Source organism: Carcharhinus amblyrhynchos, chromosome 7 (genome assembly GCF_965287045.1).
Source record: "Carcharhinus amblyrhynchos chromosome 7, sCarAmb.v2.hapA, whole genome shotgun sequence".
Classification (NCBI taxonomy): Eukaryota; Metazoa; Chordata; class Chondrichthyes; order Carcharhiniformes; family Carcharhinidae; genus Carcharhinus; species Carcharhinus amblyrhynchos.
The window spans coordinates 17,955,269-17,973,737 of record NC_137330.1 but is presented as its reverse complement, the minus strand read 5'-3'; the positions used below and the strand labels follow the sequence as shown (position 1 = coordinate 17,973,737).

Here is an 18,469-nt window from a genome sequence, read left to right as displayed (position 1 = left end):
ATGAATGGCATGCCAGATCGCACAAGAGGAAACATGGAGGGGCAAGAAAACCAGCCCCCCCCATCCCAAGTTTCTCCAAATCTATCCTATTGAATCCTTTTTAAATTTTCAGCATGACTACCAGATCATTCAATCAACTATAAAATCTGGAAAATGACACAAGTTTGTGAAAACCGTCCTTACAATTTAAGCCTGAATATCCACGTTAATAAGCTAGTGGACAAGAATAAGGAATTTCAAAGAGCAAATAACGTAGAAAATTACAGCACAGGAACAGGTCCTTCAGCCCTCCAAACCTGCACCAAACATGCTGCCTGACTGAACAAAACCCCCCTACCCTTCCAGGAACCATATCCCTCTATTCCCATCTTATTTGACTATTTGTCAAGTTACCCCTTAAAAGTCACTATTGTATCTGTTTCCACTACCTTCCAGGCACCCAACACCCTCAGTGTAAAAAACTTGCCTTGTACATCTCCTTTAAACCTTGCCCCTCACACCTTAAATCTATGCCCTCTAGTAAATGATTCTCCCGCCCTGGGAAAAAGCTTCTGAATATCCACTCTGTCAACTCCCCTTATAATCTTGTAGATTTCCATCAGGTCACTCCTTAGTTCTAATGAGAACAAACCAAGTTTCTCCACCTTCTCTTCATAGCCAATGCCCTCCATACCAGGCAACCTCTTAGTAAATCTTTTCTGTACCCTTTTCAAAGCCTCCACATCTTTCTGGTAGTGTGGCGACCAGAATTGAACACTATATTCCAAATGTTGCCTAACTAAGGTTCTATAAAGCTGCAACATTACTTGTCAATTTTTAAACTCAATGCCCCAGCTGATGAAGGTAAACATGCCATATGCCTTTTTGACTACCGTCTCCACCTGTGTTACCACTTTCAGTGACCTGTGTACCTGTATATCCAGATCCCTCTGCCTATCATATTCTTAAGGGTTCTGCCATTTACTGTAAATTTCCTATCTTTATTAGATCTTCCAAAATGCATTACTTCACAATCCTGAATTCAAATCCTGAATAATTTTCCCTCCTGGGATAAGTTTAATCGCTGTACTTTTACTGTTTCCCAAATCAGTTCCAGCAACAATTTCAAGACAACAGAGCAACCCACAAATCATAGTGTGTAAAGACAGAAACCAATGAGAAATATAAAACGACTCAAAATATTCAATCTAAATAACAACTTAATATCCGAGACTTTTTAATTTAAATTATGGAAGGGATAATGTTCCCCCGATGCCAAAGTGACAGGATAAAGAAATAAATTACATGTAATTTACATGGCACTGGTTAGCACCTCAGGATATCCCAAAGCACATTATGGATAACAATGTCCTTCTGGAGTGCAGTCACTATTGAGAGACGGCAGGCAATTTGTGTACAACAAGCTTCTACAAACATCAGTCAAACTATCATTAAATTGACTAATTTAATGGTATTTGTTGAAGGATCAATATTGGCCAGAAGAAAGAGGATAATTCTTCCTTCAGAACATTGCTATCGGACTTTTTCCATCCACTTGTAGGGTTGATAGTGTTCACTGTAACATCCCATTTGAAAGACCACGTCCATTTGTAGCATATTTCATATTTTCTGCTCTGAGAAAGAAATTGGGGCAATGAATCACACAGGCATAATATGCAATATTTTCTGGGCCATTTAAAATTAATGTTGAGTTCAAACAGGCGTAATATGCAGCATGGAATCCACATTTGTATGCAGGAGGTGTAAACATTTGAAAAGGGTGGATTAATGTCTGTTTCAAAGGCATGGTCTGAAGTGAGTTAAATTCCCATATACCATTAAAGTTAGGAAGAAAAGATTTGCTGCCTTAACTTAGAGGGAAAAAATGGACACTCACTGCTAGAATGCATTGCTTGACAGACCATCTGGTGTAGCTTTGCACAAAACTATTAACCATTTGGTTTTTGCAATTTCTTAAACTTCATTGTTTACATTTCCTGTGTAATTAAGCCAACTAATGCCTGGCTGAGTTTCAAAAGATTCAGAGCTACTTATCTCAGCAGGACACTGGATTCTTATTTTGATTGACAGCTTTAATGTTATTAAAGGATTAGAAGTATTTGATAAAGTTTGCATGCTTGTTTGTCTAACACATCGGCAACTTAAAGAGATTTGAATTTTTGAATAGGTTTCATGAATGAGTTTTTTTTAGTATCAAATGCTATCAAATTGATGAGACCTCTGTTATGTTGTCAGCAGTTTGTTTTTTCATCTCCACTTGGCACTTGGGTATGCCTGTTGTAGATACTAGGTAAATGGGAGGATACATGGAAGGCATGGTGGCATTTTGGAGATACTGGAGGCAGGGGAGGATATATGGAGTCATGGAGTGGTGTTGGGCAGTGAGGAGCATGTGCAAATTGAAGGTTTGAAGGCCTAACAGCCTTTCAAGCAACTGTGCCAATGTCCCAGACCTACCTCCGTTGTTGCTTCCAAACCTATAATGGGGTGCATATCTGATAGTGCCTGGAACCAATTGTGCAGGGGACTCTCGACACCCATTAAGCTACACACAGTCAGCATGAAATATTCATGCTCTTTGACTACTGTGATAATGTGGGATTGTGCCTAGCATTTACCTGCGCAGTTTATTGATTGCACACCTATCTGGGAATGCAGGAGGAAGGCAAGCTATAGAGCATTTGATGTCTCTGAAAGACAGCAAAAACTAATTAAAGGGCAGGTGCGTGCTGGCTGCAGAAGTAAAATGGATGTGACAGTGCTGAGAGGGCAGCAAGGTTTTCTGAAACTGCCCTGGTTCAGCCAGCAACCCTCAGCCCCTACCAACCCCACACATGGGTATTAAGTCAGGAGACAGAGGATAGATATCATGGAATATGTCAATGCCGAGAGCTTAATTCCCAGAATGTATCATTGTAGCCTGTATAAGACATCTCCCTCAAATGCAAAACAGGGAGTGTGAGGCTTTAAGAATGAATACCAGGTTTCAGAGCTGAACAAATGCATCAGTAAATTCAGATAACAAGGGCAGAAATAATCACTGAACGTTTCAGCAATTTATCGCTGCTCATTCAGGCAGGAACTGGTCTTGTGATGGAATGTTATTGGTCCTGAATGTTTTAAACATCACAATTGAAAAACACGCTCGGTCAGCTAGAATAATGACAAACAGAAATAAATGGGCCCGAGGGACTGCAGGAAAAGCCTTATAATTCTCTGTAAACATTATAGCGCTCAATATTTACTAATGCATCATAATCATAACAATTTGATGGCAACAAGATCATTGCGTGATCAAAACTGCTGCAATCTGAAAATTAAACCTGTGCAAAATGAATTGAGCATTTGCAATTATTCTTGTCTCCAGCTTATTAATGCAAGATTACATTTGCAGAAAATGTTCAATGTGTGCAGAACTGAGGGGAAAGAAAGTACTGAAGATCCCATTCATTACTACTGAATTTCACAGAGAAGTTTTCAAGTAGATTCTATCCTTGCCATTGAACTTTAGGTGGGCATGTTGATAAACTTGCAAAATCGGAGTTTAATTGGCATGTGAATTTCAATAATAGGTGCGAGGAGTGTATTTTACTCAGGAGTACATACTGATTGGAGTTTCACAATACAAACCTGACCCAGGAAAGAACTTCTGATCCAGAGTGGTAGGACATTCTGGGAATTGGAAAAGGTAATGAATGTGGAATCTGTCAGATGTGGAGGCACGTTGGGTCTACCTCTGTGCACCAACATTTCAATGTGGAGATGCCAGTGTTGGACTGGGGTAAGCACAGTAAGAAGTCTCACAATAACAAGTTAAAGTCCAAAAGTTTATTTGATAGCACAAGCCACAAGTTTTTGGAGCACTGCCCCTTCATCAGGTGAGTGGGAGTTCTGTTCACAAACAGGGCATATGTAGGTACAAACTCAATTTACAAGATAATGGTTGGAATGTAAGTCTTTACAGGTAATCAAATCTTAAAGGTACCGACAATGTGAGTGGAGAGAGGGTTAAACACAGGTTAAAGAAATGTGTGTTGTCTTCAGCTAGGACAGTTAGTGAGATCTTGCAAGTCATGGGGGTTACAGATAGTGTGACATGAACCCAAAATCCCAGTTGAGGCATCCCTTGTGTGTGCGGAATTTAGCTATCAGTTTTTGCTCAGCGATTCTGTGTTATGTGTCTTGAAGGCCGCCTTGGAGAACGCTTACCCGAAGATCAGAGGCTGAATGCTGGTGGCTGATGAAATGTTCCCCAACAGGAAGAGAACACTCCTGCTTGGTGATTGCTGAGCGGTGTTCATTCATCTGTTGTTGTAGCATCTGCATGGTCTCCCCAATGTACCAGGCCTTGGCACATTCTTTCCTGCAATGTATCAGGTAACCAATGTTGGCCAAGCTGCAAGAGTACGTAACATGTACCTGGTGGATGGTGTGATGGTGTTTTCATGTGAGTTGATGGTATCCGTGTCGATGATCTGGCATGTGTTACAGAGGTTGCTGAGGCAGGGTTGTGTGATGTCATGGTCACTGTTCTCCTGAAGACTGAGTAGTTTGCTGAGGACAATGTTTGAGGTTGTGCGGTTGTCTGAAGGCAAGAGATGTTCTTGGCCTTGGCGAGATGTTCATCTTCATCGATAAGAACATACATAAGAACATACGAAATAGGAGCAGGAGTAGGCCATCTAGCCCTTCGAGCTTGCCCCGCCATTCAACAAGATCATGGCTGATCTGAAGTGGATCAGTTCCACTTTCCCGCTTTCTCCCCATAACCCTTAATTCTCCTGTCTATCAAAAATCTATCTGCCCGTAACAAATATATTTAGCGAGGTAGCCTCCACCACTTCAATGGGCAGAGAATTCCAGAGATTCACCATCCTTTGAGTGAAGAAGTTCCTCCTCAACTCTGATCTAAACTGCCCGCCCCCCCTTATCTTGAGGCTGTGTCCTGCTGTCCTTTCTAAGCAGGAAGAATCTCTCTACCTCTACCCTATCCATCCCCTTCATTATGTTATACGTCTCTATAAGATCCCCCCACATTCTTCTAATCTCCAATGACATGTTGAAGGCTCCAGAGAAGATGTCATAGGTTCTCTGTTCCGGGGAAGTACTGGGTGATGAAGGGTACTTTGTCCACCGTGTCCCGTGTTTGTCTTCTGAGGATGTCGGTGTGGTTTTCCGCATCGGAACTGTCAATCAGTCGAGCCCCATATCCTGTTCTTATGAAGGCATCTTTCAGCATCTGGAGGTGTCAGTTACGATCCTCCTCATCTGAGCAGATCCTCCGTATACGGAGGGCTTGTCTGTAGGGGTTGGCTTCTTTAATGTGTTTTGGTGGAAGCTGGAGAAGTGGAGCATTGTGAGGTTATCCATGGGCTTGCAGTGCAGTGAGGTGCTGAGGTGATTGTCCTTGATGGAGATGCATGTGTCAAAAATGCAACTGATTCCAGATGGTGGTCCATGGTGAGTCTGATGGTGGGATGGTGTTGATGTCATCATATAGTTGGTTCAGTGATTGTTCGCCATGAGTCTAAAGGAAGAAAATGTCATCGATGTATCTAGTGCATACCATTGGTTGAAAGTCCTGTGCGTTGAAGACGTCTTGTTCGAGCCTGTGTATAAAGATGTTAGCATATTGAGGTGCGAATTTGGTCCCTATGACAGTTCCATGTGTCTTGATGAAGAACTGGTTGTTGAAGGCCAACATGATGTGGAGATGCTATTGAAGGTGAAGGCATTGTTGTCCAGGATGAATCGCATGAATTGTAAAATTGCATCTGGAGACTGGCAGTTGTCGGCGTTGAGTACTGAGGCATTTGCAGCAATGCCATTGTCGTGGGGGATGTTGGTGTAGAGCACCGAGACATCCATAGTGACGAGCAGTGTTCCTGGTTCAACTGCTCCATGCGTGCTGAGTTTCTCTAGGAAGTCCATAGTGTGGCAACAAAAGCTGGGGGTTCTTTGTTCAATGGGTTTCAGGATGCTCTTGACATAGCCGGAGAGGTTCTCACACAGGGTCCATTGCCTGATACGATGTGATGGCAACACACATCTCTTTAACCTGTGCTTAACCTTCTTTCCACTCACATTGCCTGTACTTTAAGACTTGATTACCTGTAAAGACTCACATTCCAACTGTTATCTTGTAGATTGAGTTTGTATCGATATGTGCCCTGTTTGTGAACAGAACTTCCTCTCACCTGATGAAGGGGCAGCGCTCCAGAAACTTGTGGCTTGTGCTACCAAATAAACATGTTGGACTTTAACCTGGTATTTTGAGACTTCTTAATGCACCAACACTCCAACATAGATTCAAAGAAAACAATAAAAGAAATCTCTCACTTCTTACACCCTCATACATTCCTCATGCGCGACCCATCCCAACCTAAGCTACCTAATAATCTGTAATGTGGAGACACCAGTGCTGGGCTGGGGTAGGCACAGTAAGAAGTCTTACAACACCAGGTTAAAATCCAACAGGTTTATTTGGAATCATGGGCTTTCAGAGTGCTGCTCCTTCATCATCATATGGTTGCTTTTGAAGTAAGTCAAGCTGCAGTAATTTGGGAATGAAAGCCCTCAGGCACTTGCCAACAGACAGAGTGAAATAACAAGCAAGTATTAAAAAAAACACTCAAGTTGTTCCTTTTTCAGATATTCAAAAGCATTGATGCTTGACAGTTCATTATGATGTTTTAATAATTGCCTTTGTCAATTTATTTTAACACTTTTGATAGTTTCCATCAGCTAGGCCATTAATGGGTTCATGCATGCTTTATGCATATTCATGCCAAAATGTAACAATGCAAAAGAGCACTTTCTGACCACAAAAAGATCATCTTACCTTCTCCAAATGCATCCATATCCAAAGAGGTATGCTAACACTCCAAAGACTCCACAAAGTTCAGGAAATATTCTACCATTCTAACCCGTATATCTCCTGTCTCACACAACTGGGTAACCAAAATTAGCATTTTTTTCTCCTCTGTCCTAGCATGGGATGTGGGCATCACTGGAAAGGCCAGCATTTATTGCCCAACCCTAATTGCCCTTGAACTGAGTGGCTTGCTAGGCCATTTCAGAGAGCAATTAAGAGTCAAACACATGTCTGAAAGTCTGAAGTCACATGTTGACCAGACCAGGTAAGGATGGCAGATTTCCTTCCCTAAAGAGATACAAGTGAACCAGATGGGATTTTATGATGTTAAAGAATGGCTTCATGGTCAACATTAGACTTTTAGTTCCAGATCTTTATTGAAATCAAATTTCACTATCTACTGTGATGGGATACGAACCCGGCTCCCCCCAGAGTAACACTCTGGATCTCTGGATTGCTCGTCAAGCGATAATCTACACATGAAGGCGTTTTAGTTAGGTGGTGAAAAAGGCATATGGGACACTTGCCTTTATCAGTTAAGGCACAGGTTACAAAAGCAGGCAAGTGAGGCTGAAGTTATATATAACTTTGGTGAGGCCACAGCTACAGTATTGTTCTGGTCATCACAGTATAGGAAGGATGTGATTTTACTGGAAGGGGTGCAGAGGAGATTTACTGGGATGCTGCTTGGGATGGACTATTTAAGTTACGAAGAGAGGTTGGATAGGGCTTGGATTGTTTTCATGGAGCAGAGAAGAGTGACCTGATTGAGTTGTACAAGATTATGCAGGGCATGGACAGAGTGGATAAGAAGCAGCTGTTCCCCTCAGTTGAATGGTCAGTTTCAATGGGATAGGTTCAAGGTGAGGGGCAGGCTGTTTGGGGGGATGTGAGGAAAAACCTTTTTACCCAGAGGGTGGAATGCGCTACCTGGGAGGGTGGTAGAGGCAGGTTGCTTCACATCCTTTAAAAAGTACCCGGATGAGCAGTTGGCGCATCATCACATTCAAGACTACGGACCAAATGCTGGTAAATGGGATGAAGTGGGTGTTCAGGTTTTTCTTGTGTGCCGGTGTATTTGGAAGGGCCTCTTCTACACTGTGTGAGTCTATGATAATCCAACTGTGCCATCACCTTTCATCATCTGAGAACGGTTGCAGCAGTGAAGGGCTCAGCATGTAGATAGATTGCTGAAACTGGGGCTGCTTTCCGTGGAGAAGAAGGTCAAGAGGAGATTTGATGGAGGTGCTCAAAATCGTACCGGTTACGACAGAGCAGATAGCAAGAAACTGTTTACATTGGTGGAAGAGTCAATACAGTAAGAAGTCTGACAACACCAGGTTTAAGTCCAACCGATTTATTTGATAGTAAACTCACAAGCTTTCGAGGTTTCCCTCTTCGTCAGGTGACCATTCACTTGAGTTTACTACCAAATAAATCGGTTGGACTTAAACCTGGTGTTGTCAGACTTCTTACTGTGTTTACCCCAGTCCAACGCCGGCATCTCCACATCATGAAGACTCAATAGCCAGGGGGCACAGATATGCAGTGACTGGTAAAAGAATCAAGGGCAACATAAGGAAAATCAGTTTGATGTAGTAAATAGTTAGCAACCACTGTGCACTTGCTGAGAATATGAAGGAGGCAAATTCAATGTCGGCTTTTCAAAGGGAATTAGATAAAATTCTCAGGGGAAAATGTTTGCTGGGTATGGGGAACCAACAAGGGCTAGCTGAGTTTCTCTTGCAGAGAAAAGACCCTGTATTGTTGGCTGAATGGCTTCCATATGACTGTAGTCATATGATTCTATGAACAGAGCTAATCACTGTCCAGCTTGTTGACATTGACCGAGATTGCAATATATCTTTCAAACAAAGCATGCTGGAAAGGTCTGAGAAAGGTTTCAGTACCAGATCAGTGAAGCACACTTCAAGGACTCAACTCCAATTAATTTTCAATGATTAGGACAATCATTGACACGGAAAGTTAAAACTCAAGGCCATTCTCGAGTAATATATTAAAATATCCTATTAAATCCTCCCATTTAATGCATCGCAACTCGACTAATCAAACTATGAACAAATGGAGTTATTAATTACATTCCCATACTGGAATTGGAATAGGAATATACTTGAAAAGTAAAATTCAATAAAAAAAACAAAGGACTTCATATGAGCAACCATATTATGAAGGGACAGATGTATAAGCCTTCATGGTTTTGACACTGATATGTGCCACATGTCGTGTTATGCATCCTCATATTAGTCAGCTGAACAGAGTAAAGTAAATCTATTACATCAACTTAGTAATGGGTCCTGGGAACCAAGGAAAATCTCAGCAATTGCACCTTCAGTTACAGACCACACAAAGCTTTTTGAGAATTCATTTTGTTCTAAGTATGGTGATATTCTTCACAGGGTCCAAGGGTTAGATATGGAATGGATTTAAATTTCTGTGTCATGGTATCCTATAGCCTCACAGCCTTTAATCTGAGTTTTCATCTTCAGGAACCTTCTAAAGCTCCACGATTTGTGCCTCCCTGCCTGATTCTGCTTACAAATGTCTCAGGTAGCAGTAGGAATGAGTCTGAGTGGAGGGAGAGGGTCTAGTTGACTAATGAATGGCTCCTCTCCTCCAGACTTCCTCCCTATGATATCTTATTGTCTGAGAACCCGTGTTCCTGTTTTTCAGCCTTGGCCTTTTTGATTTTTCTTGCAGCCTCTCCACTGTGAATATGTGTTCACTCCCTGCCGGGGAAATGGGCCTGAGGTCTTGGCAGGATTGATTGAGATGGTGGGTAAAAGCTTCACCTTGCCCTCGTGGGGGAGAGATAAAGAAAAACTGGGCCCTACATTGAATTGGAGGTTGCACACCAGGACTTCAAGAACTGAATAACAACTAGTATTGGCTGCAAAATAAATAGCAAAGAGAACTGCAAAACGAAGGGGTAATTAATCCTTGAAGCAAAGCTGTAAAAAATATCCATGTGCCAGTTTCCTGTATGTGAAGAGTGTTTAAGCTATGAGTTACAAAATGTAAATATATGTTGGCAAACGGTAATTCTCCAGAAAACAGTGGGAGACCATTCTTGATCTCGTGGGGAAATACACATTATCTTTTTTATTCATCCTGTCTTAAGGGACTAATTTTAGTGCTAATTATAATACTTTCCCTGTAGTTATAATGATGGTGGAATGGATTTACTGTTAAATTATTTAAATTCATGTTAATAATTTAAGGATACCTTTAGCAGAGGTTTGGCTGACTCCTTCCATATTTATTCTTCTGATTTTTAGGCAATTTTTTTTCTCTCAGTAACTATATTTTTATAAGGTGCGTATTTCTGCAGTTACTGTGACCTGCTTCAAAGTCAGATCAGAATTTAACACCTGCTGCCCCCACGGCAGTGGTGGTGGGTTGGCATTTATTCAGGTGGGAGGGTGGCAGGTGTGAAAGGTTGGCCCGAATATGGTCTTCTCGCCCACTGGCAGTTGAGGTCCTGAAGTGGGTGACTGCTGCCCATTTAAATACAGGAGAAGACATGCCACTGCCCAGTTGCGTGCCAGTATGGCACTATATCCAGTGGCCCTTCTCTAAAGGAGGCAATGCAGGTTCTTGCTAGCTCCCCAGCTGGCAGACGAGATCCCATCACCTCCACTAAATTCTTCATGGTTAAATACTTCTCACTAAAATCTGAGTGTCAGCATTTGTAACTGAGGCATGTACAGCATGCTTAAACCATAGAAACCCTACAGTGCAGAAGGAGGCCATTCAGCCCATCAAGTCTGCAATGACAACAATCCCACTCAAGTCCTATTCCCGTAACCTCTCTATATTAACCCTGCTAATCCCCCTGACACTGGGGTCAATTTAGCATGACCAATCAACCTAACCCACACATCTTCAAGACATTAAAGATTTCCTCCCAGAGATCTCAGGATAAGGAGGCAATCATTTAAGATTCAAAATGAGAACAAATTTCTTCACTCGACTGGTGAATAGCTGGATTTCTCTAACCCAGCGGATTGTGGAAGTTCTTCAGTAAACGATATTTCGAGAGGGTTAGAATATCCCTTCTATTCAATTTTATCCCTCTAGAAATAAAATCGACTGCTTTGCCTGTTTGCTTATGAACTTGCTAAATGATGATGCAACTCTTCGTGAGTAGAGAAGAGCACAATAAACCAGAGCAGGAGCAGACAACACACCGCATGGAGCCTGCTTCACCATTCAAGACAATCATGGCAGATTTTGGGTTCTAACTCCACTTTCCTGCTTGCTCCACATATCCTCTAATTTCCCGGGAGGTCAAAAATCTGTCTATCCCAGCCTTAAATATATTCAATGATGGAGCATTCATAACCCTCTGGGGTAGAGAATTCCAAAGATTCACAGCACTTTGTGCGAAGAAAGTTGCCTGCATTCCCTGTGGTCTTAAATGATGGGCCCCTTACCCTGAGACTGTGGGCCCAATGTTCTAGATTCCCCAGCCATGGGAAGCAATCTCAGTGTCCACCCTGGCTTGCCTCTTCTTTGCCTTGAATGTTTCAATGAGATTCTGCTAAATGCAAGAGAAGGGTGGTGAATCTCTGGAATTCTCTGCCTGTTGAAGTGGTGGAAGCTACCTCGCTAAATATATTTAAGTCACGGGTAGATAGGTTTTTGATGGACAGGGGAATTAAGGGTTATGGGGAGAAAGCAGGAAAGTGGGACTGATCCACTTCAGATCAGCCATGATCTTATTGAATGGCGGGGCAGGCTCGAAGGGCTAGATGGCCTACTCCTGCTCCTATTTCTTATGTTCTTATGTACTTCATATCGATCCAGTTCACTGAGCATCTCATCACACAAGAACCCTCCTCATGTGTGTCTTACCAAAACCCTGTACAATTCTAGGAGGACTACTTTATCCTTGCACTCCAATCCACTTACAATTAAGTCTAACACTCTGGTTGCTTTTCTAATAGCTTGCTCTATCTTTGGGTTCTTTGTCTGAGGACACCCATGTCTCTTTGAACATCAACATTTACAAGCTTCATGCCTTTTAAACAATATTATGCTTCTTTATTCATATAAGAGTGATTAACCTCACACTTACTCACATTGTGCTCTATGAACCACCCTTCTTGCCCACTCACTTAATCTGTCCATGTCCCTCTACAGCCTCTTTGTCCTCCTCACAATTTACCTTTGCATTATCATTAAACCCAGATACATTTCTCTTTGTCTCTTTGTCTACGCCATTGTGCATCTAAAGTATTTGAGGGGCCAGCACTGATGCTAGTAGCACTCGATTAGTCGCAGCCTGCCAACTTGAAAATACTCCACTTATCCCTATTAATTGCTTCTTGTCCATTAACTAATTCTCGATCCATGCTAGTCAAACAGCACCACATATATGAGACCTTTTATCAAACACCTTTTGGAAATTCAAGGATACAACTTTTCTTGGTTTCCCCTTTATCCATCCCACTAGTTACGTCCTCAAAAAACTGTGTCAAACAGAATTTCCCTATTCTAAAACCATGTTGACTTGTTCTCAAATTACTATGTTTTTCTAAGTAAATGTTAAAACTCAGTTAATTATAATTGCTGAAAAAATTTTTTTTTGAAGTTTTTCATCTTGCACTCATCAGGACAGTTTGCAGGAATACCAAAGGCAAAGGGAATAACAATTTATAATGTACAAAAATATAGAGTTCTGATTGCTTAGCAAGTGGACTTTGATTGGTACAGGCATTGCCATGCAGACTGTACCCAATTGATGGTGATTCTCAGCTGCCAAGCTTTAAATTTAAACCAGACAGCTTGGCTCTGATTGGCTAAGACATTGCCCTGAGGAATAAGCAAATGGTTGTCATTTATTTTGTTTAGCTGAAACAGGTGCAATGTGCTTACCCGTTCTTTCTGTCTGGGTTATGAATCTGCGGAATTCCCTGCCCAGTGCAGCAGTTGAGGCTACCTCACTGAATGTATTTAAGGCAAGGATAGGTACATTTTTGAACAGTAAAGGAATTAATGGTTATTGTGAATGGGCGGATAAGTGGAATTAAGTCCACAAAAAGATCAGCCATGACCTTACTGAATGGCAGAGCAGCTCGAAGGACCAGATGGCCTACTCCTGCCCCATGTTCTTATGTTCTGAAGAACAGGGCTTGTGTATTCATTTTGCGAGTCCAACTAACAATTTTAAATTAGTTGTCAGTGTAATTCTTAGCACACAGAGGATTATTTCACAAATGTTGTCCAATCATGGAATCACATCTATTCAATCATCACCTCAAGCATTTGTTTAAATATTCACATTCTCTGTCATCAATGCACTTTGGCTGCAGCGTGCATATCCACAGGATGGATGTCACCATGGTTTTTGGCAGAACATCTTACACTGGTGACCACCTCCCAAAGAACAATTCAGGTCACTAGAATAGGCAATAAATCATTGATCCTATCCCAGAAATGAGTTTCAGAATGCATATCTCCAGGAGAGGTCACACTCTATAAGTGCCTTCATTATTTCATTGGATTTATGCACCATGGAATAACCTTTATAATTTAAGATTCAATTTGGCAATCCTGCGGTGTTAACAAATGGTTTCAATGATCCATTGCCTAGCAAATCTCTTTTCCCTTTTGTTTTAGTCATATATTTTGCTGAGAGCGCTTATTTAAAATGTTAGAACATTCCTGGAGCACTTAAATTCAACAACGTTGAAAAACATTGAATGCTCATTCGCATAATAACTTATATTTTAATTGCACTTTAGTTTTGCAGAAGTAGCATTCAACACTTCGCAGGAGTGGATTTGATACCGAGCCAATGTAAAGGAGATATCAGGCCAGTTGACCAGATACTTGATCAATGAGTTAGGTTAGAAGGGACATCTTAAATAAGGTGAAAGAGAGGGAAGGAGAAGTTTCAGGAGGGGATTTCTGAGCTTAAGGCCCAGGCAGCTGAAGGCATAGTCACCAATGGTAGACCATTAATGGATGTGACATGAAGGTTCCTGAGGAAATGTTGCATGATGGAGAGTCCTGAGAAGATTACCTAAGGAGGGCTGAGGCCAGGAATGGTTATTAGAATTCATGCATTCCTAAAACAGGAGCCAATGTATGTCAATGAGCATGGGCTAATGGGTTTTCTATCAACTGGTGCCTTGATATTCAATGGCATTACTGAAGTCACCATTATCAACTCTGGGAGTTACCACTGATCACAAACTGAACTAGACTAGTTAAAAAAAAGTCCTGTGGTTGGAAGAATAATTCAGAGGCTGGGAATTTTTTGAAGGAGAGAATCTACCTCCATTTGGAGAGGCAAGGTTTGACCAGGAATGGTCGGCATGGTTTTGTCAGAGGGAGGTCATGCCTAACAAATACAGTTGAATCTTTTGGGCATTAAACCAAATGTGCAGGCAAGGGTAGGGTAGTGTGATTGATGTAGTTTACATGGATTTCAGCAAAGCCTTTGACAAAGTCTCACATGGAAGATTTGATTAAGAAGGCAAATGCAACATGGGATACAGGACAATCTGATAATGTGGATTCGTAATTGGCTTAATGGTAGGAGACAGTGGGTGATGACAGATGGCTGCTTTTGAGACTGGACCAATGCAGTGCATCCAGTGCATGCAGTGTAACCAGTGCATCCGTGTTGCCCCCCTATATATATATGACATAGATTGCTGTGTAGTGGGGGTAGGATCAGTAAGTTTACCGATGACACAAAATTAGCTGGTGATTAACAGTGAGCTTAAGTGCCTTGGGTTACAGGAAGATATAAAAGCGATTGTCAAATGGGCGGAAAAGTGGCAGAGAGATGATACAATTTGATAAGGAGGTATAACATGAAAGGTCTGACACTGGAAAGTTCCGAAGAAGAAAGGCATGTTTGCCCATAGATCTCTGAAGGCTGAAAGGCAGGATAATAGGGTGGTGAAAAAGGCGTATGGCCTTTTATCGATTGGGATATAGATTACAAAATGGAGTTGTATAGGTTCTGGTGGCCATATTATAGGAATGATGTGATCGCACTGGAAGGGGTGCAGAGGATATTCACAAAGATGTTGCCTGGAATGGAACATTTAAATAATAAAGAGAGGTTGGAAAGACTTGAGTTGTTTTTTCTGGAGTAGAGAAGACTGAAGGGTGACTTGATTGAGGTGTTCAAGTTTATGAGGGCATGGTCAGGGTGGATAGGGAGTAGCTGTTGGAGGATGAGTTATGAAGGAACACAAGTTAAAAATGAGGAGTGGGAGGTTTAGGGGGATTTGAGGAAAAACGTTTTTATCCAGAGAGTGGTGACCAGAGTCTGGAGTGCACTGCCTGGGAGGGTGGTCGAGGAGAGGTGCTTTAAAAAGTACCTGGGTGAGTACTTGGCACCCCATAACACTCAAGGCTATGGGCAAAGAGCTGGCAAACGGGATTAAGCGTGCAGGTCAGGGTATTTCATATATCAGTGTGGACTTGATGGGCCAACGGGATTCTTCTGCACTTGATGGGCCAAAGGGATTCTTCTGTGATTCTGTGAATTTTGTAACGAGTAACTCAACTCATAACTGTCTGAAACCCATCCACCATCTGCAAGGCACAAGTCAAGGGTGTGACAGAATACTTTCCACTTGCCTGGATGAGTGCAGCTCCAACAACACTCAAGAAGATCTCACCATTCAAGACAAAGCAGTCCGCTTGATGGGCACCCAATCCACAAACATTCATCCCCTCCATTATCGACAAACAGCAAGTGCATTGTGTCTCAACTATAAGATGCTCGGCAGGAATTCACCTCCTTCGACAGCACCTCCCATACCCATGACCACATCCATCTAGAATTACAAGGTCATTTGACACATGGGAAGATCACCACCACCTGGAAGCCTGCCTCCAAGCCATCCTGATTGGGCAATATGCGTTCCTTCATGGTCACTGTGTCAAAATCCCGGAACTCTGTCTTTAACACCACTGTGGGTGCGCCAACACCACGTGGTTTGCAAATTGCAGTGGTTTAAAAAGGCAGCTCCCATCACCTTCTCAAGGACAATAGAGGATGGGTAATAAATGTTGGCCTAGCCAGCGACACCCATACTCCACAAATGAATTTTAAAAATTAATATAAACAAAATTTAAATTAATAGTAGCTTCCTCTCAAGTGTCAATATTACAATCCACATGAAATTGGATAGAATACAATGTTCCTGAAGTATGTTCTTTAGATTTGGTATGCAGGTGTGGGATACCCTATTCAGGGTAAAGACTTCCATCTCCTTATCTAGCAGCTTCCCAACCCATTTTCCTGAAGCTTGTATACGCGATGTACTCTGAGCTGGGAAAGCAGTATATCCTCAACCAATAATTGAATGTTGAGGAAGCCTCCACACATGGCTGATGTTACTGAGTCATTTAGAAGAAAATGAAATGATCAGGGGCCCATTGGTCAGTTTTAAACACCATGGTCATCAAACTTATTCATCGCCATGTATCCTTGGTTAAAAATAACATAAGGGTCCCGTCAACACCCATCTGACTGAACAGAAAATGGGAATTTATAATACATTGTGAATTATCAATATTATAAATGGGCCAAGCAAGGTGGAGAAATCATAGTAACACCTTGAGATATGGGCAAGGAGTTGTCAAGGGGAAGAAATATCCCAAAGATCAGAGAAAGGCCTCCCACTGAAGGCTTTGACCCAGACCATGGGCCTTTGGAAGGTTGGTTGACTGGGGACAAGGTTGTTGTAATCTTTCTCACTACTTCCAGGGCCAAGTCAAAAGGCAGAGCAGACCTTGGGATGCAGTGGGAATTGGAATGAGGGGCCCTCACACTCTCCTTGCTCACCTCTCCTGATCCCTTTTACTGGGCTTGCAACCACAGAAAATCGTCCTCCATTTTTAATGGGTTGGCTGACCTGCAGGTAACCAATGAGGAGGCCAATTCCCAGAGCACCATGCAGGTGGGTGGGACTCGTAGCCCATCAGAGTTGGATTTGTCCCTGACAAAAAAATATTTTTAAAGAGGTTACGTTCCTGTGGATTTATACTCGACATTAATCTCATAAAATTCCACCACAAGGTTAGTGTAAAACGACAGCCACAGTGAACAATAAACCTGTAAACGTTAACACATGTATCACATTGATCTGAGCTTTGTCCATCTTATCTCCTTTATGCGTTTTGTCTCCATTGTCCTTTGACAGCCAATTGTAATCAGCTTTCCCAGGGCTGAAATGGTTGCTACGAGAGGACACAGGTTTAAGGTGCTGGGAAGCAAGTACAGAGGAGATGTTAGGGGTAAGTTTTTCACTCAGAGGGTGGTGAGTGAGGGTGGAATCGGCTGCCGTCGGTGGTGGTAGAGGCAAACTTGCTGGGGTCTTTTAAAAGACTTCTGGATGAGTATATGGGATTTAATGGGATTGGGAGTCACAGATAGTTCTATGGCTTGGTAGGTATGGATGTGATCGGCGCAACTTGTGGGCCGAAGGGCCTGTTTGTGCTGTAGTGTTCTATGTTCTGGAATGGAATTAGATTTCCACGTGGGAAAACAGCGAAAATGAGTGTGACTAATTGGCAGCTCTCTCAAAGAGCTGGCAAAGGCTGATGGGTCTTCTTTTGTGGTTTTAGGAAATAAGTAAAAAACATCATCATTTTCATGGCAATAACAATCCACAAAGGAGAACACCTTCTGCTTCAGCAGCATTCAACAAATGAGGTGCGATGGAATTGTCACTAATGGATGAATGAAAATTGATCATCTATACTGCCAGATATTCAGTTCACCTGCTTTGCTGGGCTGTATAAACTGAAAGCCAATGTGAACATTCTGTTCTTTTGTGCGCAGTGGATGTACAGTAGCCACACAGTGTGAGATTATCTTGGCCTGAAAATGCATTGCAGAAACTACAATCTCTCATCTGCGGGTGAGGGAGGCCCTGCAAATCAATGATCTCAAAGCAGAAAATAGAGTCTCTTCCTGTCAAGCACAACAATTGCCAACTTTGACCAGTTGACAATTTATGACAAAGAAATAAGGCCCCTGCAAGAATTTCCAGAACCTGTCGGATTAGTGTGAAGATGAGTGTCACAAATGCAAGATAAAACGAAAATGATTTAAGTGAGCGTGAGCTTTGGTCTTAACCAATTACTGAGTGTCAAGTAAGCCATCAACGCATGGCTGGTGTTATTATAGAAACCCTACAGTGCAGAAACAGGCCAGCTGGCCCATCAAGTCTGCACCAATTCTCTAGCAAAGCATCTGACACAGGACTACTCTCTGCCCAATTCCTGTAACCCCATGCATTTACCATGGTTAAACCACCAAACCTACATATCTGAGGACAGTAAGGGACAATTTATCATGAACAATCCACCTGTCTTGTGTATCTTTGATCTGTGGGAGGATATTGAAGGAAACCACATTAGGACATTAGGAGAACTTGCAAATTCCACATAGACAATCACCCATGGCTGGAATTGAACCCAGGTCTTTGGTGCTATAAGTCTGCAGTGCTAACCACTGTGCTGCCCAATCCTGAGTCATTGGTAGGAGAAAATGAAGGAAATGATCGGGGGCCACGTGGTCAGGTTTAAAATCCACAA

At 42.2% G+C, this 18,469-nt stretch overlaps 1 protein-coding gene across 4 annotated transcripts in view; it reads right to left on the bottom strand.

Annotated features, from left to right (window-relative positions):
• Window positions 1-1,540: 1,540 nt before the first annotated feature.
• Window positions 1,541-18,469, bottom strand: part of LOC145344813 (uncharacterized) — a 1,415,987-nt gene continuing 1,399,058 nt past the window's right edge. For all 4 annotated transcript variants that reach the window (XM_080191980.1, XM_080191983.1, XM_080191981.1 and 1 more), the window contains one exon: window positions 1,541-1,613. In XM_080191980.1, coding sequence (XP_080048106.1) covers window positions 1,553-1,613 — 61 coding nt within the window. In that variant the 3' untranslated portion in view covers window positions 1,541-1,552. The remainder of the gene's footprint in view (window positions 1,614-18,469) is intronic.